The sequence below is a fragment of the Patiria miniata genome, unplaced genomic scaffold (genome assembly GCF_015706575.1).
Source record: "Patiria miniata isolate m_02_andy unplaced genomic scaffold, ASM1570657v1 HiC_scaffold_4, whole genome shotgun sequence".
In the NCBI taxonomy this organism is placed as follows: domain Eukaryota; kingdom Metazoa; phylum Echinodermata; class Asteroidea; order Valvatida; family Asterinidae; genus Patiria; species Patiria miniata.
Genome location: NW_024037071.1, coordinates 560,146 through 585,001, shown reverse-complemented (window position 1 = coordinate 585,001; position 24,856 = coordinate 560,146). Strand labels below are relative to the sequence as shown.

Below are 24,856 nucleotides of genomic sequence, written 5' to 3'. Positions count from 1 at the left end.
AGGGTGAAAACTGCAAGTACCCAACATTGGGTTGCCCTTTACTCAATTGTTTGGTTTAGAATTTCTGTTAAATTCAACCAAAACTTGTCAAGAACAAGACCAAATTACATTTAGTCCGGTATGACCACACGTTTTGGTTGAATTTAACAGAATTTCTAACCCAAACAGTTGGGTAAAGGACAACCCAATTATGGGTAGTTGCAGTTTTCACCCTTGCTTGGGTAAAATTAACCCAGACAATTTTTCAGTGTGTACTGATGACGTCACACTTTGTTTACGTGTTTGCTTTCCTATGGTGCTCAGTGGACCGTGGGGCGCCCCACTGGCTCCATAGGAAGGTGCGCATGTGAACAAAACTGTAACGTCATCAGTACAGAGGCTTATTCTGGAGGCTTATTCTGGGCTTTCTATATATATATTTGTCAATAATTATTGTCAATGTTATCGCAAACTTTACAAACATCTTCCTCGAGTGATGCACCCCTTTTTCTCTTGGATTGCCCTTTATGGTGTTTTATGCACTCTTTACTTGTCCTAGTTACCAAAAATAGTCCGAGCCTTATTAAAATAATTGATTAACATTATCATACATGCACCTCCGTCACATCACTTTGTGCCGCGGCCGCATAAAAACCGGGTCAATTATACATGTGTGAAACAAAACAAAACTCAATGAACACATTAATTTATCCAGTTAAAAACGTTTCGTGTCCCCTTGTGGTATATACTTAAAATTCCATTCTCAAATAAATTCTCTGGAGATTTTGGTTTGTTGCGGACCGTGCCACGGCATTCCAAAATACTTTTCTCAAGCGAGAGCAACAAAACATCTCGCGTTTCAGACTAACTGAAATAACTCTCCGCATATGTGGCAAGTATCCGCATCAGGTCGCACCGTAGGCAGTGGGCTCTCCGCACCAGACATGTCGACGTGTTGACAACCGTCTTCGGTACAATACTGTACATCATTTTACTTTCTAACATATCAATAGATGGTTGCATACCTATATGTTCCCCAAATCCTATTTCCCCAACCCTAACTCTTACCTTAACCATCTAACCCTAACCATTTAACCCTAACCCTAACCCTAACCCTAAGGATTTTGGGGAACATGTGCTGGGTAAAATTCTTTTTAGGCATTGGGGAACATCGGGTAGACCCTGAATAGATATTGTGTTTGATGAAAACCTGACCCCGCGCGTGGGCTGCAATTAGGTAACATTTTGGATGAATCCTTCTGCAGTATACCTACATCGATTCTTGAGAAGAGGTGTCGTAGCGGGAATGGGGGGACGCTATAGGGGGATACCCTTTCCCGCTCGTGGCCCCCTTCCACTCGCTTAGACTTTGGAGAAACAAATGTAGCTTTTGAATTGTTTGAAACGATTACCAAACCCTCGTGTGCCCCTTCGAAAAATGAGGACCCTCAGTGCCCCCTGCAAAGGGACCCCACTTTTGCTACTATTGAGTGGAATTAAAGCTACAACACTCAGTTTCAACAGGGGATTTTAAAAAGTCCACAAGGTATCGCCAAATCTGTGGCCGTCCTGGACCGTTCCCGCGTGGCAAGGTAGATAATAGTTTTACCACCTCGTGCAATTTCCGACATCTTCGCTTCAAATCTTGGCCAGTAATTCCTTCATAGGAAACACGTGTGCTTGAGGCGCAGGCTGAAATAATGTTTGGTCATCTGATGCTTTTTTTTTCTTCGCTGAAGTGAGAGGCACGCGGAATAGTTGTTTCCCTGAGCCATTCAGATCCGTGCAGCGTTGCCGAGTGACGGCCAAGTGTTCTCGCAGCATCACTTAAAGTGAACGAGTTGCCTGTTATTACTGATTACCGCGTTTCCCGATGGATCATCTTGGAAGGAATTCAAAGGGCGCGGATCTTACGTCGATCCAGACAACTTAGAAGTTTTGAGTGGTTTATTTCCAAGACATGGAGCACATCAGCCAAATTGACGCGATAATAGGCCTACCATGCTCCGTGGTATACATGTAACAACACATTGGCTCGTTTAAAATCACCTTTAAAACTGTATCGTCTCAACATAAGATGCTATACTCTTCGAGCAAACTTTGAAAATGCGTCTTCATTTTTTTCGAGACAAATTTAGGTTACCGCGTTTCCCGATGGATCATCTTGGAAGGAATTCAAAGGGCGTGGACCTTAACGTCGATCCACACAACTTAGATGTTTTGAGTGGTTTATTTCCAAGACATGGAGCACATCAGCCCAATTGACGCGATAATAGGCCTACCATGCTCCGTGGTATACATGTAACAACACATTGGCTCGTTTTAAAATACCTTTAAAACTGTATCGTCTCAACATAAGATGCTATACTCTTTGAGAAAACTGTGGAAATGCGTCTTCATTTTTCCCGACGCAAAGCAAGGTTTCCTTTGAAACCCCTCCCTCCCAAAATGTTCATTAACGCATTTTGACTTGCACCCTCTTGTGATGTGTTTGTCACTTGGGAAAATTATTTTCATTCACGGATATGTAACCGATTGCAAACTGAACTAAATTCGGTCAATTCGGGGCAGTATTAGAAGAAAAAAGCCGGGGTCGGGGTTCGCGGTAGTTTGGCAATCGCGAGGAAATGGTAGTAATTCCTCTTTTCTAAATAACAGCATATTATACCAGGCGCCATTATGACAAGATAGGCCCTACTTGATCCTATAATTTAATTACAATCAAGTAGGATATTTCACAATGTTTTGGCAGTTTCATTTTTGAATGTTTTGCGAATGTTGTCCATTACCTTTAAAAGAAAACGACGTCATTTGCAGACATCAATGAGGTCTTAATTAACCTATCGCGGTAGAATCGCGTCAACGCAGCTGTGAAATATTGTCCAATTACATATACAAATGGACGCGGAACGCGCAAAATCTGAGACAAACAAAACTTAACGTATACGCAAATTCCATATGGTTGTCTAAGGGGCGCGGCTAACTCGCAAAAGGCGATAGGTCACATGCGCGCATGCGCACTTGATTGTCTTCGTCCAATAGCATTCTTAGCAGCCTCGACTCCATGGATGATGGGAAACAACATGGCGCAGCAAGATCTCGTACCCATGGGAACGAGGTTGCATTCTTAGTTGCAAATGCCAGGTTATTTAAAACATTTGCCTTTGCTGTAATTTTCAGAAATGGGTGGATTTGGGGGTTAGAATTTCATAGCAATGATACTGTTACACTGACCAATTTAAAGTTTTGTGCTCACAGATGATGGAAAAACCCAGAAAATGACTGTTCTTGTAGTCTGGTTCTCTGACACTATAGATCACACGAAACGGAGCAATCCATAGATGTCAGGGAATTGTCAGATCAGGGAACCAGACTAGCTGGCTTGCACCCGTGTAACCGATTGCAAACAAAATGTGGACTAGCTAAATGTGTTACAATGGGGGCTGTATTTGAACAAAAGTCTGTTTTTTTTTCAACGATGTTAAGCCGACTATCGTTGAAAATTGATACACAAATTCTACTTTTCTTGAAAATGACAGCACACCAGGTGCCATGATTTCACAGGATGCTTGAGACTATTTCCACTTACAGTCAAGTAGGGTATTTGTTTTTTGATGTTTGCAAATGTTGTATAGGCCTACTACCTTTAAAGAACCCGAAGGACGCACTTGCGAACGTACGCGGTGTCACCTCAGTAGTGGCTTTATTGTGGTCGTAAGAGTAGTTTACACCTCCCGCCGATTTGCCATTCCAACCACTCTGCTCTGCATCCTGTCTCCCCAAGAAAGCCAATTTTAACGCGAGGATCCTGGCCCCAAATTGCTGACGAGTCAGCGGGACGCACTCCCTATTACAGCCAAGCTAGCGACGAGACATGCAAGGCCAGACACGGGAGCTTTAGATGCGACCAGAATCAATATTCCATTATCGTGATCTCACAATTATTGTTCCTGCGTTTCCATATCCCTAACCCCCAGCGCGCTTAATTCTCCATTAATCTTAATGGTTTGGAGCGCGGGCCAAAGTGTATGTTTGAGTTGCATGTTAAATGACGGGATTTGTCAGGGGGAAAACCAAGACATTCTTCGGTTGTGTCCGTAGTTTCCTGTGCCGAGACGCTGCGACGTCGTGGACGCAAGATGAAGCAGTGGGATTTAGGGTATTAGTTGGCAATTTGTGGGTTCAAAACCGAGGTAGTTTATTATTTACCATTTTTTTGAGGTTATGTAAACGACAAGCTGAAACAAACGAGGAAAATTCCTAGGTCGACAGGGTAGTTTAAAGATGCGTCCTACTGTGATTTGATGAATAAATATGCAGGATTTATCCTGAAAAGGACATCCGGATTGAATAAAACGTCATCTACGAAGCATTTCCCCCTAGTGTTTTATCTTTCTAAATTGAATTGTTACAAATGTAGTCCACCAATGGAATCATACGCACTTATACAGAAAGCCACCATACGAATAACTGTGGAAACATTAACTTCAGCAAAAGACAAATGATACCAAATGCATTCGGAAACAGCTCTGTTAAGAAATTAAAAAAAAAGTGACGAACGTTCGAGAGCGCATTTAACCTGACCACCTGTATTTTCTTTACAAATAAAATATGATATTGGGAGAGAATACACCGGTGTCCGTTTAGAAAAAAAAATGCATTAGTGTGAGTGGCGAGAGGTGAGTATTGTGGAGAATGACCACTTTCCTAACAAAAAAACCTCATTAGGGCACGCAAGATATACGTCGGGCAAATCCGGTCATTTCGAATCGACCTACTCGGGCCGCAAAGTGGCGAAAAGGAAACGCCAGATCGATAGTGGAGCAATCTTCCTACCCTATTATGCGTATATACACCTAGACAGCTTTAGTCAACAGGCGAATAGAATAACATTATTTTTGACAACTCTTGTAAACTTGCTCCCATTAAACCAAGAAAAATATTGAAGGTATAGGGTTCTTAGTCAAACCAGTGGTAGTTTGTGGGATGAATTATTTTTTTCTCTCCACAAACGGATCGATGTACGTGCGTTGTTGCCGTTGGCCTAATTATTATCAGCGCCGGTATGGATGGAAGTACGAGTTCGGTACGTGCGTTTAGTAGGAGATGAGTTGGTTTGTGTTCGAAATAAAATGAAATATTCATTTTGGTGATCTGTCTATTATCGTTTATCATCAAAGTTTATTTGAGTTTTCTTTTCTTAAATCCTCATTGTTTCATTGTCATAGCTCTTCATCTATAGTCTCGAGAAAACATTGTAAAGAGGCATGATTTTTTAATATCATTTTACTCCGACATCATTGGGTAATCAATTTAACTTAAACACAAAATCATGGAATCTCCAAGAATACAGTTGATAAGCCACGATAAGGTTTCTACGAAACAGCGTGGCTTTTCTCTCAACAAGATTATTTGGGAATAGGGAGGTTTGCGGTAACACCATGTGAATGATATCTCTGTGAGAGTTGTGTGGTTCTGAGAAGAACCATATGGTTGAATTCGACGTTTCGAACCGTATGTCCTGTTCGTCATCAGTCTCCCGACCTGATGACTACCGCTGATGACGAACAGAGCATACTGTTCGAAACATCGAGTTAAACCAACTGCAGTGGTTCTTCTCAGAACCACACAACTCACAGAGAGATATCATTTATATGGTGTTACCGCAAACTTCCCGTTCATCATGTCCACCATGCAAACCTTTGTCTCAGTTAATATATAGGAATATACATGGCCTGTAGGTGTACAACGATGTTTGTTTTAAAACGAAAATAGACCTCTTCTCCACTTAAAGAAAATCTAAAACATATATATAATTATATCATTACAAATTGGAAATATATACAAATTGGAAATATAAAGACGGTGTGTTTCCGAGAACTCGCCACCCCGGCGCAGCGATAAAGTATACTACTGATAATAGTGGCTATTTATAAAGTACACGTATCCACCAGGTCTGGTGCTCAAGGCGCTACATCATTATTACCCCTGCTCATTGGGCCCATGAAACATTCCAAATACCATCTCAGCTCCCTGGGGAGTATACAGCTCGATGCAGCCTGTTAGGCGCAAGGAAGCTAAATCAACCACAATACCCATCTCTGCCCTCACAGGTACCCATTTACTCCTGGGTGGAGAGAAGCAATGAGTGACAAAGTGCCTTGCCCAAGGGCACACGCACCATGACCCAGGCAGGACCCGAACCCACAACCTGCAGAGTTACCCGCAGACCACAAATCCAGTGCCCTTAACCACGAGGCCACAGCACTCCACTACAGGGTGGTGTCAAGAGTAGAAACCTACTTTTGACAGCAAATTTCACCTACTAGTCGAGCACATTTCAAAATTTTAATTTAAGGGTTTTAAAATATAGATTTTTAAACATAAGTGACTAAAAGAATGATTGCAATGGCATTGTCTCTGAGATATGGTAGTTTAAACATTGCATATGCCAAACCTTTTGTCCACAGACGGATTTACTCCATCCGCTTGACTGAGCTCAGAAGCTTGATTTGAAGACACTAGACTTACAGGTGGACAACAGTGATTTCTGGTGACCTTTATTCAAATTAGCATAATAACACTCTTCTTGCGATTTTGGTAAAGATTTGTGTTCACCTGCACGCATTGTTGAAGAGCTATACTTCACTACATTATAAAAAAAAACAGTTCAAATAAGTTAAGTAAGTACGTTGAAATTCCTGTCAAAAGTGGGTTTATTTCTTTCTGCACCACACTGTTATGTAGGTATGACGAAATTAATATAGGTTTATTAATAAGGACTCAGAAAAGACCAATCAAACGCACTCCGTTACAAGCATCTTATAAGCAAAATTTGTTTTTCACTCTTATTGCAAAACAACTGCCTTTTGTTTACAATGGATTCAGGCTGCACTAATGCGGTCGAACGAGTTGCCGCGGAGAGCGAGGCAAACTACTTCGAGTTAATCAACTGTTCTGCCCCACGGAGTCAGTATTTTCCACCGTTTAATGTCGTTAAGTTTGCCTTCCACTACAAATTCGAGTAAAATCGAACAGAATTCATGACAGAGTTAGAAATCATTCCACTATACTGTCAGGAACACCTTTCACAAAATAACTCCTCTTTTTAACAACAAGAGGTGTTCACGATTAAACATCTTAAACAATACAAAAATGTCTGCGGCTGTTCCAAGATGCAAACTTTTTCCACGCGCATGAAACGTTCGTCGTGTAATACGCACCGACTTAGTGCAATACGCTCGGAAGCCCTGATCAGTTTCAACTTCACAGCTATAATTGTGGCTATTAACAGGGTAATTAAATCACGACGATAACGACCTGTCCGCTGCAACGTAAAGGCGATAAGGTCTTAGAATTTATTTCAAACTGTGGATTTGATTGGATTTTTCGACGGTATGCCTGGGTTGGTTTTATGTCGGGGTCTGTCGATGCCGAGATCATTTTAAGGGCGGCTGCATGTAATTTTCACATAACGGCTTTGTAAACGCTTTGTTATTTTCACATAACGGCTTTGTAAACGCTTTGTAAACGCTTTTTTTCTCCAACGGTTTATGAACACTGTAACGCGTTTAAGGGGTTCAATTTTGAGTCCAATTCATTATGCAAGTATCTTTATACCAAAAAACCAAAGCCTCAAACAGCCTGAAATTTGACTTTCATGAAAAAAAAGTATAACAACGTTATTAACGCCTCGTGTTTAACTTCCTATATAAAACGGCAGGCACGGATTAAGTGTTTCGTAGGCCCTAGGCACCAGTGTTCCGAAGAATGGAGAAGCAAGGGGAAAGGAAGAGGGAATAAAAACAAAGTGGAGAATGTAAATAATAAACACGGCTGCTCAAAACTCCGCGAAGCTAAAATCCGGTTCTGAAACCCATGTCAAAAGATTGTACATTCTGTCGATGTCGTCGTCACAAGCTGCCGCGCGAAGTCGCTTCATATACGGGGTTGACAGCTACAGCTGTGCATATAAAACATATAAAAATATAAAAAAGTCCACTATAGGATTTAAAGACACCCCCTGCAGTCTGGGATCAGGGAACAGGCCTGAACAAGGTATGCGCAAAGGTACTGAGCATGTACATGCAGTTTTGTGACAATGAAATAAAAGCTGGATTGAATTTTGTATTTTCGGGCAATTTTAAAAATTAAATTCGAATGACTACAGTACTACAAGCTCTCAATATAACAAATTAATCATTCTTGCAATTGTCCTCCGATAGAAAAGAAAGAAAATAAAACAAAAAGTAATGTGGCGATGGCCAAGTCTTCAGGAGTCGGACTTATGACCCTAACTCAATGAGCCCCTTACCGACTTCCATATAGAACTCTTCCGGGACTCGGTACCCGGCCCACCACACCTCCTTCCCTGTCCATCCATGTAACTCGAAAGTCAGGCACCATAAAGGGAGGAAACGAGGTGGCACCCTAAGCCTTGCTGCCGAGTCAGCAAAAGAACCCCGTACCTATACGCAGATGCCAACCTGGACTTCGCAGACAGTCCCAACTTGTGAGTCAGCTTACCGACCGACCGAGCTAACTGCTGTTGGTAAATGACGACGGGAAATTAATACTCTTATATGACAGAACCGCGGGCATCGAAAACCAAAAAGTGACACCAAGCGGATTCGAACCCCTAACCCTGGGTCCGCTGTCAGACAGCTTAACAACTAGGCTGTTTCAGTAGGTGCTTTTCTCTTTGCGTTTAAAACATAATCCTTATTTCCGCAGTGGGAGAGTTACTTTGTGTTTCATAGCTGCATGAAAGATGCATCAGCATCGTACCATACACATGAATGTTGTTACGTAACTCTTTTCTACAATCATTATTATGTACCAAGCAGTTGACTATTCAGAGTCACTTCGAGCAATTAACCTCACCAAGCTCGTCCTTATTCAGTCTCATCAATTATTGTTTCGCGTCGCACGTCTTTCAGCTGGCACTGACATGTCGCTATGATTGAGAAAAATTCTAGCAAGTTTCCCCTACCTCATTATGTTTATATCAAATTACTGACCCGTTTACAAATTGTTCCGAGGGAATTTTGTTTGTCTGATTCTAATTCAGCTCCGTTTATTAGCTAGCTTGGGAAAATTCATCTTTTCTTGTACTTACGCTAAGTCTAGGGAACGGTGCCATTACAATGTCACATTAACTCAACCGGTGGCATGATTAGAATCGCGACCACGCGAGTGCAATGACTGCCAGTGGCGTAAATCTGTGCTGACGAATGGCGGGGGAGGGGGGGGGGAATGGGGGATGACCAAAATCCTAAAATTCGGGCGATTCACAATGCAGAGCGCCACCAAGAGTTTGCCATGGAGAGTCAGTTTTTCAAATTACGGTCGACAAAACAAGGCCCATTTGAATGTGTGTCGTTAAACAACTATAGCTAAGTGGTTACAAATTCGGGCATAGTGTTCTGCCGCCTTACTAAAAACACCATATTGATACAAAGAAGAGGAAAAAAAAGGCAAATTTATACTTGAATCATACGCTTACGAAAGTACTGACCAAAAAAACGTAACAATTTCAAATGTCCCGCGTTGCGAATTTGTCGACCATCTCCCACAATGCACTAGGAAAAATGAACTCTCCGTGGCAACTCTTGGTGGCACATGAAACGCCCAAATTGCCCGGCCGTGGACATTCGAAAGGGGGCGGGGGGGGGGGGGCTGGACACCACATTATACTGGGACGCTCTTTATCAATTATGTATACTCGCGCTTACATTTTTAAAAGCTTTTGTACTTTGTTTCTCCAATTTCCAGTGCTATTGAATACATTTCAGTTGCTGGGACGTTCGGAAAATACCTCAAAATCCTCATTTTTTTTCTCATTACAAAAATGAAGTGGGGAAGATTCAATAGCCCATCCCCGCGGTCAAAAAGTGTGGGGGTATTTTTCGTAGGCCCTAGGCACAGTGCCTACTGTGCCTATTGGGTAATCCGGGCCTGTAAAACGGTTCATCGTGAGCGGTTATTCTGTTTAGGAACACTAAAACATCAAGTTGAATTTATAAACGCTTCGTGAACGGTTCTGTCAGGCACACTAAACATCGTGTTTAACTTATAAATGTTATACAGTGTTTAAAATTGAACGTTATGACATTCAATTTTAAACACTAAAAACACAATGTAATCCGAAAAAGTTGGTGCTTTTGTTGTGTCGAGTCTAAAACCATTTTGTATTCGTCTGTGATTGGGGCGTTTGGCGACAAGTCAGTTAAACGCAATAATAATTTCAAATCGAGTGCTGCGATCGAACAGCTAAATTATTCCCTTAATGCTGGCGCCAGAATAATGCATTACAATAAAAGGATTTCGCGCAGCAGGCAAATCACATCAACAAGTTACAGTGGCACTCCGAGAAGACATCGTCACGATTCAAATAATACCCTTGCCATTTGGTTCGTGCAACCAATTTAAATGAATCTATACCCTAGCTATATTTTGAATCAGATATTCGCGGCAATTTTACTATTCAAGTATTTCAAAAAATATCTACGGGTACGGCTGTCACCACCCTCAACACGTCGATTTTCGTTCAAAATTGTCTGCGTTTTCCCTTTTGGTATTGACATTAATTCTAGTTCTTCGTATTTTTCTTTCAATAACAAAAAAAAAGTACATTGGTAAGAAGCTTTGACTACGTGAGGAAGACTCCCTTTTTAGTCTGCTTTCATTTTAAATTTATATAATTTTCCTCAGTGGGAAAGCCGTCGACCCTATATCTCAATCAGACAAAAACAGGAGGCTAACCAACACATGGTTGTACCATGGAGCTATAAAACCCATATGGTTATAATATACTCAAAAAATTATGAGCACGGCTGGTCTTATCATTCACCAATATACATTAACGACAGCTGATTCAAGACCGTATTCGGTTCGGGGCAATAAATACATCAGCAAGAACCAGTCGCTTCTATTTATTTCCCCGCCTGTGCAGCGAAATAACGACCAAACCAGTAATCTTCATTATTCTCGGTGTCTCGGAATTATCATTAACAATTCTGATAAGGACATGCTAAAAACAGAAACTTGCCAAGGCAGAATGGAGTTGCAATGAATTTAGGCATAAAAAATTCCTGCTCTGGGCTTGGAACAACTTAGTTAAAGGGAATATACAACATTTGCAGACATAAAAAACAAAGCTACCAAATTATTATGAAATACCTTACTGGACTGTCAGTGAATAACAGTCTAAAGCATTCTGTAAAATCATGGCACCTGGTGTGCTGACAATTTCAAGAAAATTTGTATATCTGTATCAGTAAAAAAATGTTTGTTTTTTTCAAATACTGCCCCCAATTTACCATCTGCATGTTGTTTGCAATTCGATTTCACATCTATGAACGGGTACAAGCCAGCTAGACTGGTTCCCTGACCCTACAATTCCCTGACGTCTATACATTTCTCCGTTTCATCTTAAGTGGGGTCTGGGAACCAGATTACAGGAACATGATTGTTTTTCTTAGCTTTTCAAGCATAAGTCAGTGTAACAATATTTGCTACCAAATACTAACCCCCAAATCCAGCAATTTCTGAAAATTACAGCAAAAGCAAATGTTGTATATTCCCTTAAAGCGAGTTATACATCCACGTATAAGAATACATATAAATAAACAATTCCCTCCTTTTCTGCTATCGTCGGGCAGTTTTGTTTCATCGGCGGGGTAAGAAGTCAGGGTAATTTGTAAGATACACGAACATACAGCGAGACAATAAAGATTGCACATTAGACGAGCAATTTCCGATTGAAAACACGACCAAATTCATCACCTGCTTGGAAATGTTTATTTAACTCCGCTGCCGGAGCTGGCCAAATTGATCGTTTTTATTCTTGCAGGGCCCAAGTAAGGTATCATTCATTACACAACATTGAATTCACGATAGTTCCTACATGTGCCGTCTAGCAGCTGACATTTAAAACTGAAGAAAATGGTGATGCAAGTGATAGGGAAATGGTAAGACATGTTTATTTTTTGGTTTATTTTTGATGCACTTTTTTGCTTACTCGTGAATACCTAGACATGGGTGGGCATACACCACCTGATGGGATATTATAAACATTCTGGGTTTGCTTTTCAATTTGTCAAGCATCCCGCCTGATCCACATCAAACGCAAGACAGTCAACTTAATCTACGTGATAGTGCCAATCTCCTACTTCGAGTGAATGCTGCAAAATCATTGATGATCGGCTCAGCCGACTGGATATCTCGAACGATGATGAGCGTTGGTTGACACGTGGAAACGCCATGTACAACATACGCACCCCACGACGAGCCATGCGCACAACGGTTTGTAGTGTATGCATATGAACGACGGAAATGATTTCTCGCGCGATAACGACAGCGGCCGGCAAGGCGGGGTTGCATTTCGGTCGCTGGCGATAACATCACCGGAGCTAGCCAGACTGTGAAGGTTAACCAACCGTCTGCCTCATCTTTAGCGTGCTCTCACTGCACCTGCTGCCGATGAGTTATATACCGGTGTAACGGTGATGATGACAGCAAGCTAGCCTCGCCGCTGGGTGGAGGCGTGTCCTCCACTGGCCCCCACCAATCAGCGCCGAGGCAGCGCGCACCTGTGGCACGGTCGCGCTGTGAGGACGTTGTCACATACCCTATATCTGGCCTTCACTCTCTCCACATAACTCATCACCAGCTCTTCACTCCGGATTATTATGACCGCACATCACAGGAGAGAGCAGTGAACAGTGTGATGTAACGTTGTGCCGTTGACAAGTCTTCGCACCCGTACGACACCAGTCGGAGAGATCTGGCGATGGTAGATGGCATCAAAAGTTGCGGCAAAACAGTGTGACTAGCCGGACAGACTTGCTTCACCGCATTTGAGACGGGGACATAGAACTAAATATTTTCGTTCGTGTGCGTTGGATTGACCCGAACGACATCTCGCAGAGCTACTCAAACGAGGCTTTCAATCGAACTAAGCCTATTCCTGTCGAAGAGACTGACATGTTATACCGACGCGATACAATGCAGGTTGATGAATGACGCACATGCTGAGACGGTACAATAAGGCAGCCCCTCGGCTTTATACAGCGGGGCATAGCCGAGCGCTGTTTCATCCAGGCTCGCCAAACAACACGCGAACACCGTAAAGACACCGTGCGGATGGCAGAGTTATCATTTCATGTTTGAACTTATGCATCAACTTCGAGGAGGATCATCTGCTTCCTCAAAAGGTAGTGTTCTTCTTATCAGACCTTTTGTGCCCTGATCACGAAGGCATTCACAAAATAGGCGTATACATCAGCCTAAAAAGAACTCACAATTTATTTTTTTCTGGACAGCTGACTGTTCTCTTTTCGAACTAGCTACACAAACGTGATCGTTAGCTACAACAATGGATGTTTGTACCGGTATTTCCTTCACTTATCACTATTAATGCCCCGCAGTAAAACGATTTTTATTATCATTTATCGCTATATAATTTAACATTGACGTACCTACTAGTAACAGTGTTGAAGTGTAGCTTCAGTGTGTACTGTCGAGCAAAAGTATTATGAATCGAGCATCAATTAGTGATACCTCGATTCCACCGCATGGCTACGTGCCATAACGCACAATGGATATTCAGTTGCAATGCACACGAGTGCACAACATGTGTTGTGTGGATGGATTGATAGAACCATAGATTGTAGAGAATTTCATTGTTCTGGAGGAATTTTCTCCGAGTGACACGTGGACAAGGTAAGAGGAAGAAGTCTCCAACCTTTTCCCCAGAAAAATGGGGACAGTTATCATGTTCGCGTTGAAATAATACGTTCACCATGGAATACTTCAATTCCACGGAAAACTGGACAGCGAACAGCACGGAATTGACTCCGACTGTGACCTACCCTTTCCCACCCAGTGGATACCACAATGCTCACATCATCGTGTGGAGCATCGTGGTGGGACTGATTATCATCGGCATCGTGTTTGGTAACTCACTGGTCTGCATCTCCGTGGTCAGGGTGCGTGCCCTCAAGGGTACCCAGTACCGATTCCTGGTGTCCCTGGCGCTGGCCGACCTGATGGTAGGAATCCTGATCGTCCCACTCAGCATTACCAACGAGCTTCTGGGCTGCTGGGTGTTCGGCACCTTTCTCTGCCTCATGTGGAAGGTGATTGACGTCTTGGCGTGCACTGCTTCAATCCTTAACCTGTGCCTTATCAGTCTGGACCGGTACTACTCCATCACCAGACCCATCAAGTACGCCAAGTGGCGCACGCACCGCCGCGCGTATTTCATGATCGGCGCAGTCTGGACGCTGTCTTTCATCATCTCCGTACCGCCGCTCTTCGGTTGGAGGAACGAGGACAAGACTGTCAACGGGTACTTCCTGTGCGAGGTCAGCAGCGACCCTGGTTACGTGCTCTACTCCACCATGGGCTCCTTCTTCATCCCGGCATTCGTCATGGTTTTTGTGTACATCCGAATATGGGGTGCGGCCAAGAAACACGCCAGGACGAGCCTCGGACAGGGCATCGGCGACCCCAGGCCAAGCCCGAGTCAGGCCGGCAATTGCGGGAAATCCACGGCCTACGAGCTGGTGGATACTGATGAGGCATCCAGCCAGGCGGCCGGCGCCATGTTGCGAGTGGACAAGAACCGCAACAACCAGAATGGAGGAAAACTCTCTCCCCAGGAGCCTCCCGGCAGCCGGCGGTTCACGAATAATTCCATGCTGTCCCCCAACTCGGCCAGTAGTGACATACGCCGGAGGACTTCGTCTTGTGATTATCGTGAAGTGGACAGGAAACGCCGGAAAGTGGCTCAAGCACGCGAGCGGAGAGCGACTGTAGTCCTGGGTATCATTATGGGTAGCTTCCTAGCCTGTTGGTACCCGTTCTTTCAACTCTATGTCATCGCCACGGTCTGTGGGGACGCGTGTAATATTCCAGACTTCCTCTTCAAGTTCGTCTTCTGGATCGGCTACTGCAATAGTGCACTGAACCCGCTCATTTATACCATATTCAACCGAGACTTCCGCAAGGCTTTCAAAAAGGTCTTGGGCATCGGGCGGTGAATGTCCGGGCGAAACAAATCTGTCCATGGCGGGAATCGCAAGGTAATCACTGGGGTACAAATCCCAGGATTTGGCAGTAAGTGGTAATGGATAACTGAACGAGCCGTAAGCCTAGGGCTTCTTCACTACTTCACGTTATTGCAAAGTGCAGAGTGAAATACACCCTTTTAAGTAAGTCAATTATATTACCTTGTAAAATGTTCATTAAAACAACACGTGTTTATATTTTACAGTAACCAGATAAGATTGATTGTTGTCACACTTTACGTCAACATATTTTTTTTGTTTCAATATTAGGCCTCGACCTCTCCGTACAAGTGTACATACCCTTCACTCGGAGTCAAGCACGCTTATACCCAGTACCAAATAAGGTTGAATACAGAAATAAAAGTCCCTTTAAAAGCACAGTGTAATATTAAAAGTACCAATCACCCTGATAGTTTTGGAACTTTGTTTAAACCAAAATAGTCTCCGATTACACATTTCAAGGTTGTTTCCATTCTATAGCCCCATGCCCATTTATGTTTATTTATTTTATTTATTTATTTCTTATTTTAACTGGGTAGCCCATTCAGTGGAACCCACTGATTTCCCATGGGTCCCAGTAAAGAGAAGACAATATGAAGAAATTACTGTTTTAGAGGTGGGAGAATCAATCCACATATTGACCCATATGTTGGTATATACGCTTTTGATCTTCGACCGTAATCATTTTATCGACCCATTATTGGCTTTCACGGGTTTCCCCTTTGGTTCCGTTCCATTTAAGTCTTCTTGAATGCCTAGTACTTCAGAGACGAAGATTTCCGAATTAATAGTATCCCCAGGCTTCCGCACCACTTGACATGTCTAAGCGAGTCTGCGACTCGGAATGAGAAATGAATGAGCTTTTTTCTTCCTTTGCAATATATAACATGACAGCCTGTACAACAATATACCCCATTCCTTTGACATGAACGCTACGTCTTGGCAGACAAAAATCATCCACCAATATTTTTATTATTACAAAATTGCCATTATTTTAGCATCTTTCTGACAAGCACATTTCCAGAAAAAAGGATCGGAGTAAAAATGTGAATAAAAATCGTGTCAGAGAATGGTAAGAATGTTTACTGCTCGTGATATTGAAACGTCAATATTAGCCTTCGGTGTACAAAAGCGTGACGAATCACTAGGGGCACTTTCCCCTTGTTGAAGTCGTTATTGATTTGGGCGGCCGTGCACTCGATCGGCAGCCCCGGGAGCAATGTGTGGAAGAAAGCCGACCGTTTATTTGCCGAGCCACGCTGGGTTATATACACGGGAGTGTCACATACTGAGACCAAACAAGAGAAAATATCAAATTCGTAATGAAAAGCATGGTTGCAAATATCAAAGGGTTGTCTCTTCGCCATAGCAGGTGTAAAAAAAATTCTTATGTACACCATTGAAATATTTATTATACAGAACACAATCTTTGGCTATTTAAAGAGATGCTTATGTAAAACCTTTGCAACCCATGTGTTTCAACGACGCAAAAGATATTTTATTTTGTTAGAGTGTATAGGTTTACTGTTTATTTTAATATACTATTCCGTAAATAGAGCGAATTCCAAAAAAAAACAGTTTGTTGTTTAAAGCAAAATTGTTTCGAAAGGTACATGCAAACAGAGTTCAGCTTTAACATTTAGTCGATTATTGTGTTCAAATTTGTATCCTTGTGGAGACACGCACACAATAGGGAACAAAACATTGTAAAGGTCTCCACAAGGCAATTTCTATAGATGAATAGGTCTCCACAAGGTTTTCACGAAATAGATATATGGATTTTACTCAAAAACAAGGAATTTCCAAGGTGGGTTGATCCGTCGCAAATGGAAGAAAAGGGATATTAAGTCCGAATTTCAGCCAAGGAAATTAATTCTGGTTAAAATAAGAGCATTTTGTAACTTCACTTTCAAAATTGAAAACTTTACTACACGAGAACAAAGAAATGTCTCTACAAGGATACACATTTGAGAAGGTGTGTGTTTGTGGGTGGGAGGCCTATTTCTTTCTCTGATGTTTAATTTAGGTTTTGTGTTCCCAAAAACGACTTGAAAATTCGGCATTCCGACTGCACAGGAAATATCTGCATCAAGATGTTGACATTTCACATCACGATGAAAGATAAATAAACGCAAAATAAAAAAAGGTTCAAATAGAGTCCACACAGACTGACGTAAGATCAAACGAAATATTAAAGTCACGGTGCTGTCCAGTTTAAAAATGTTAATTTTGTTCTTGCTTCAAAGGAGAAATTGTAATGAGAATAATTAAGTCTTGAAGTGCGCACGCGTAGTTAAAGTGCTTGCAAACCAGTCTTGCACGTCATGCAACTTGCCGCTCAAATAAATAAGGGGAAGGCTTGTTTTATGTTAATTGCTTTTACGGACTTTTAACTGCAACATTTCTCCTTCCCACAGGTTGAAAAAAAATTACCACGCTATCAAAATTATTGAACGTCACTTTATTCCTCCCGCGCTGTCAAAATGTGCGAATTGGTACATTTCAGCGCCCCTATCCCTTGCACAAAGCAAACAAAAACCAAATTAAGATCCCGGGGATACACTTTCATCCTGACGGATTAAAAAGTTATTTCGGACGCTGACAGGAACTTGTAAATTGCCGACAGTTTTATAGGGCGACGGAAAACAAGAGTGGTATTTTATAAAACAAAACTGGCGGGCTCTGGGCGTGTTTAGCTTCGTCCTTAGCAAAACACCCCGCGTGACGGTCGAGCCTATTTGGCGCGAGTTTCCCGAAATTGGGAGATTGTTGATCACCCGGTGGATGGGAAAATAGACCCAGGGCGGTCGTGGTTGATGGGATCATCTTTTGATGTCACCCGCGATCCACGGACATGGTTGGCTTAGGCACATGGGACCGATCGGAATTGAGATTGCCTCGCATAATACCGCGTGAGGCTACTGGACCGAGCCGTGTATCTTAAATGTGTACGGACCCCTGCCAAGCGTATTAAAATGCGTAAGCACTCGGGCCTGTAGGAGTTCAAGATCGTGTCCGACCAAGACTTTCAGGCCGACAACCTCTGATCAGTGCCCCGAGTGTTGATATTACTTGTTATAGCATTGAAGAGCACCGTGAAATTTTGCCAATCGGTTGCGTGGTCTTGCATATAACACCCTAATCACATTTAACGGTAAGAGTTTTACACACCTATCTTTTCACTTGCAAACTGCCCTTGGAGGAAATTGGTAAAGTTCTGGCGCATTCCTTGACCGACATCAGGTTGAGGGAAAAGTTCCATGGTATCCATCACTTGATAGTTACTTATCCAGTCTTGTAATTAAGAAAACAGTTGTCAACTTTACTTTTTCAAAGTCCACTTGGGATATAACTGTTCCGGTACTTTGGGGGATATTGTTTGTCAAAAGAAATTATCCAATTAGATAATTTGTTAGAAGTGACCTCGAGGAAAACAACTGTGACTTAAACTTTCAGTACGTGTAAAAACACAATGTTAGTGGCTTGAATTAACCTAACTTGATTGACTTTGGCATTTCGGTCGCAGTCTTTCATACTCCCAGAAGTAATTGCTGGGGAAAACAGGTTTTTTTCCCAGTTTAGTCGACGACAACAACTACGTCAATGCTGCGTATACCAATGCCCAGTTACGGACCATGACGGCTATCGTGACGTAACCAACGCCCCGTACCTGTCCATTGAGAAATAATATTTGCTACAGTCCCACGCCTGTTTCGTACACTGAGCGTCATCTGACATCTTGTTTGATCCCTACTTTCCTCACAAATACAAACCAACCAAAAACATTAACTCCGTTGCCCCACTTTGAAAACGTGTGTTAGCTGTGTTTTGTTTTGTGGGTCACTCATGATTGTGGAAAAGAAAATCGAATAAGGTTCGGTTTAGTTCAACATAATTACGCTAGCTGTCAGGGGACGGGGCAACTAAACAAGCTGTTGAATATGTGGCAGTCATTGTTAATAATGTGGAATAAAGTCGTGCTTGCACAATACTCGTTGTATGGTTACCGCGACCAACGTTTCGGCTCTTGATTCATCGGGGCCGGTCCTCGGTATTTGCGCTTGTTTCGTGGGCTGCGCGAGTTCGCCTCAAAGACGGTGTAACATTTACAATAATCGTTGACCTAATCGCCCGAGCAGGGGTATAGGAGGCAGACTGGAGTGGTTGCAAACAGACCCTCCAGAGTGCGCCGCCAATTATTCATCTGCGGTGACTTTGTAAGGATCTGGCAAATACTGAGGACGAGGACGAGGACGAACACGCGTTGTGTTGCAATGGACCGAGCTCGCAATTCTTGTGTTTTTCAACACCGATGTCCACTATTTTTGTATCTACACAGAAAAAAACCTCTCTTAAAGCCGAATGTCAATGACGATGAACAAATGAACGATGTTTACAGAGTAGTGAGCAATGGGTACACAGGTCATCACCAAGGCACCTATAAAGGCACTTTTTTATTTGCTCATATAAAATTGTCAAACGACATAAATTGTGGAATATTACAAATTAAATTGAAATTAAAAGTTCATTTTATGTAAGTCACAATGTCATAATTGTATCGGAAATATATTGCCTCAAAACTAACTATAGCCTGTGTAGGATTGAAACTTCACACCAACAACACAATTGCACACATACTGAAATGTGTATCCTTTTGGGGTAATTTCTTTGTTCTCGTGTACTAAATGTTTTCGAGTTTGAAAGTGTACTTTCAAAATGCTGCTATTTTAACCAGAATTAATTTCCTGGCCTAAAATTCGGACTTAATATCCCTTACATAAAATACTTCAATGTGCGACTGATCAACACACTCCTTTGAAATTCCTAGTTTTTGAGTAAAACCCATATATCTATTTCGTGATAACCTTGTGGAGACGTATTCACCGATAGAAATTGCCTGTGGAGACGTATTCAATCTTTTGTTCCCCATAGTGCACATGTCTCCAGAGGGTACCGTGTAACAGATCTGCGTGTACACACGTAACCCACATTCTAACTACCATAGCGTGCTGAACAAATATTAATTTAATTGGTTCGAACGTAAATTGGATACCATCCAGCCCTATAATAAGTTTGTACATTGTTTGCAATGTAAGATTAATCATATGTATGCGGGTCTGTGAAAATATACCTGTATAATGAAAACTAAACTATGGATGTGAGTGTGACACAGGGAACAAAAGAATGAACACAAAATGTGAATGAAACACTGCATGTCCTACCTATTTTTCACACTGTTGTTTTCGATTTATTTGAATGTTTTTCCCAATATGAGAAGATTTATTTTATTTACGTGAATATAATATTGCAAACCACTTCTCTATTGAACGTTTTATGTCATGGTTGAAGTTAGGCTCGTCCGGCATTATCGGGGGGAAACCATGATCAGATAGGCCTACATCCATTATTGCTCGATTTCTAATGACTGGTACGATAACCAATCACCCTATCCTCTGTTACTGAACAATATTGCCAGCGTCGCAATTATCTGTATGATTGTTAATTAACAACCATTCAATTGTCACGGTCCATTGTATTTGATATGATGCCATGCATCACGATTCGATCCACACACACATAGGGTACACCGATAATAGGCTGTGATGTACGTGCATTTCATGGTCCGTTGGCTGACACCGCCCATACGTAATATGAAGAAAACTTGATCGTTGATCAATCATTATCTGAGCAAACACGCCTAAAAGCTTTCTGGTGTGCGCGACACACATCAATGTATGGAGGCATTCTTCTGGAAGGGGCGGCCCAATATTGACAGAGATCCGGGCATTGATTTGGTGAGCATGTTCTTCGCCTCTTTGATAGACTTTTATTCACGAGTCGGCCATATTAAATTAAAAGCGATGTAAAGTCTTCAGATTTGGAACTTGCGAGTAGAAATGAAAGCAATAGAGTAACAGTTCGTTACAAATTAACATAAGCCTGCTCTGACGAATAATTTCAAATTTGTGATTAAATATACCCTTGTGTTTCAAACCACATTTAATAAAGAAAAATCACAATCACATAATAGTCTGACACCCTCCCATTGAACACTTTACAATTAATAAAATAGATCCAAGGAACACGATCGAAAAATGGCGTCCTCGTGGATTAGGTCGATTCAGTGGTCCGCCTCGTTGTGTTAATCGTGTTATCGTGATATCACTCAAGCGTTGTGTTAATCGTGTTATCGTGATATCACTCAATACGACTTTAAGTTTCTTCAGTAAAGTGCTAGAGATGAACTTTTTTTTACCGGGTGATTTGTTGAAGTTATCCAACACTGAGAATTGATAAGGCTATCAAACGAGTCTCGTATACTCACATATATCGGTCGCAGACAGACAGACTGACGGCAATCAAAGACACTGACAAACATACGGACAGATGACGCACTAACCCCTCCCCCCACGTGGTGAGGACAGTGACGTAACTAGGGTTAACATTCTTCATTTTTCAAGGGGGTGCACCTGAATTATATATACTTTTGTTCAATTCAAGATTTCAAATGGGGGAGAGGGCGCAACGGGGGGGGGGGGGGGCACGAACGGGGGGGGCGTAGTTACGCCACTGGGTAAGAACGAAGGACTGTGAAATTTCAATTTTAAATAAAAAAAATACCCCTTTGATTCTGCAAACACGTCACAACGTGGCGACAAATGATAAAAAGAGACTATCATTATTTTTATCCAATAATTATGTATCCGTGCTTTGCTTTAATTTCCTGAAATCTCAAAAATACGTTTCGAAAATGTGCGTGTTGTCTTTTATAATGAAATCAGTTTTCGAGCTTTCGCATCTTGTTTAGTGGAATAAACATTTTTAAATCAATTTTGTACCACGCAACACGTTAGCAAAAGTCTGTTTAATATATACCGTTTCGACCAATGCTTTATTCTGTTCCATTGGCTCTGCTATCTTGTTTCCTTGGTTTTATTTTTTATTAACTCGCTTACTAACCTTTTTGCTCACAAAATAGAAACGATGTAGACCAGACGAACCGAGCATTTTTTGACACGGACATTTTTTTCCTCTGACTTAACTCAAAGCGCGACAGCGGACTGGGAAATTCTACAGGAAATCAAGAACACGGCACCTAAAAAACTCGACGCACTCCAAGTTTGCCAACGGGCAGATCTGACTTGACCCTGCGCTTGGAATTGGCGACACGGGGTATAATTTATTAACTTTTGCCCCCGTTTAAATGTCAGACCTTCCGAATGTTTAACACACATGTTGCTCGGAAAACAACCGATTAGAATGAGGCTAAGCAAAGAAACTTACACCCGTGTATCCTTGTTTGATTCTGTGTCAGTTGTTCTGGCCTGGTCGGTTCGATAATTCTACTCCATCTTTAATTGTTTACCTTGTACCTTACTGTTACAAGACATGGAAGAGAGTATCAACGATTGACTTGTATACTGTGTTCTGGTTCTAATATTTCGAATTTCTTTACATGAATTGTGATTCTATGGCCTATAACAATTATTATGATCAGTCTACGGCACGTTGAACTATACTCTCGGGTCAACAATGTGTCAACAATGTCACTGACGGAGTTAATAAATTAATGCGAATCCTATTGTGTTTGAAAAGGGGACGGTGGATTCCTATGGATTTATATTTAAGATGAAACCGTCAAGGAATCGTATTCTAATATTACCTAATAATTGTTATTGAAATAGCAATTATCATGGATAAACTGTTTAAGAATGGTTACAGCCTTAAGGTTTTATGCAGTTCTATAAAAGATTACGCCTGTTCTTAATCATGCTCACAATTGTGTTCCATTTCACTGCCACATTTATTAAATAATAATATTAATACTATTGATAATAATAACGGGTACTTATATAGCGCTTTTAACCAAGATCGAAGCGCTTTACATTGTTATTACCCCTGATCATTGATCCAATTTGATCCTTACCAAGATTTGATCCACGTTTATGGAGTTTCCTGTGCTACCAGAATACAATGAGAATGCATTTACTGTAAACTCTGTTTTTAAGGTATGGATACTATCAATTCCCTTTCAATATTATCATTACTGTAATTATGTATATATTTCATGGATTTAATATTCTACTTATTTAATTAGTAAACTCAAGGTGGAATGTGGAAATACATTACACACTTGTTTACTCGTTGGACAAAGTCACATGGTTAATTACATAGAGACGCGAGTACGCGTGTAACAGAGTTTCTTAAATGTCTATACCTTGTCATCAATTACCAACCATGCCACTTGATGACAAGTGTTACACTATTTGTCTCCGTATTTTAATTAGAGTCGGCTATGCCCAGGACTTTGTTTTATACAGCCTGCATACTCTAAGGGGGTGTTCGAGCGTGATACTCGTGTTAACGCAAGTATACTTCTGAGCGCACGAACGGCAGGAGTACGACCCGCGGGTTAGCAAGAGCATGCTCTCCATCATACCGGGAGTATACTCTTGCACCGAGAGTAATGCGCACGCAACATTTTCCGGCACTCGGGAGTAGCAAGAGTAACAGGATCGAACGCACCCTAAGATTGCAGATCACATTATTTGGCATTTTCGGTGCACTCAAACGATGAGTAGCCAACCGGCAAGTAATCTTCAGGCTTAAGGTGACGCTTTGGGCAAAGACTTGCGAGGCTTAGCGATGTGTTCGTGGAGACAAGGCTTGGTATAAAGGCGTAGGATTTGACAAATGCCACTTGGTGTTCACAGAAGAGATGTTGGTTTTACTGCACACCGGGCGCTGTGAACGGACAGCGTTTGTGCAGGGTTTTGTGTAAGTGCTGTTTTGTGACAAGCACCAATTGTATATAGGTGCATGTGTGTAACGCTGAAAAGGTGTATTTCAAACTGAACAGTGTGGTGGAATAACTGTATCTATGCCTAAGCTTAGCTTAGGACCGTCTCCCAATGGTATACAATCACAAAGCTCGCTGACTTTCGATTTCATTTGACAACACACAGTGGTTCTACGGCAATGTTCTAAATTTAGAACTGCCACTTCACAATTTATATATCGGATCTTCCCTTATGGCAAAAAGCGAAGGAGCCAGGTTAAACAACATGCATTTCTCTCTTGTAAATACAATTTTCCTGGGCTATATGCAATCATCTTGTCAATGTACTTTTCACGAACCCTCGACTCTGTGTGTGCCGTTTTCCCCAAGGGAAAAAGTCGGTGCGTGATGTACTGTTTTTTTTTAAAGAGACATTATATTACAGCCTTTCTGGTTAATAGTGGACCGATAAACCGTGACCAAAACTCCATCTTTTCAATTTGCAAACCATCGTAGATTTGTGGTGTTTATTTATGCCCTGCATTTTTATCAATCATTAACAACATTGTTTGCCTTTTCCCTTGGAGTGTCTTGTTATTGATACAGAACACGCAGCCTCTTCGTGGGGACGTTAAGTAATTATCGTGTCTTGTTCATATTGCCGTCAATGCAAGAAATCATATGTTAATTACTCCCCTTGTTATTTATCTTCAGTTGGCAACACTGGCTTCAATTTGTACAATAATCTAAGCTATCTTGTTTTCTAATTAGCTTCAAGGATTCTGCTTATGTTGGTATATAACTGTAGCTATACGTATATGTGCTTGAATAAATAGTGGCTGTGGGAAAGCAATACAATATCAAGTGTGTTTTGTCTTTCATTTCGTTTGTGATCTATGGTTGAAGTACTTGTCTTCTTTACAATTGTGTGTAGACTGATAAATGCGGGCAAAATACCAATACTCGTCCCGGTTGTGAAGCAAGTCCTTTTTAATTCTAGACTCATTCATCAACACTAAAGATG

The 24,856-nt window shown here is 41.7% G+C and overlaps 1 protein-coding gene across 1 annotated transcript; it reads left to right on the top strand.

Annotated features, from left to right (window-relative positions):
• Window positions 1-12,605: 12,605 nt before the first annotated feature.
• Window positions 12,606-15,385, top strand: LOC119740170 (alpha-2C adrenergic receptor-like). The gene has a single exon (XM_038215385.1). It carries the CDS (start codon window positions 13,785-13,787, stop codon window positions 15,024-15,026), a length of 1,242 nt encoding a protein of 413 aa, XP_038071313.1. The 5' UTR covers window positions 12,606-13,784; the 3' UTR covers window positions 15,027-15,385.
• Window positions 15,386-24,856: the final 9,471 nt, after the last annotated feature.

Bases quoted from the DNA above. Each gene is read 5' to 3' on its own strand.
- LOC119740170 (XM_038215385.1), top strand. From the start codon at position 13,785: ATGGAATACTTCAATTCCACGGAAAACTGGACAGCGAACAGCACGGAA.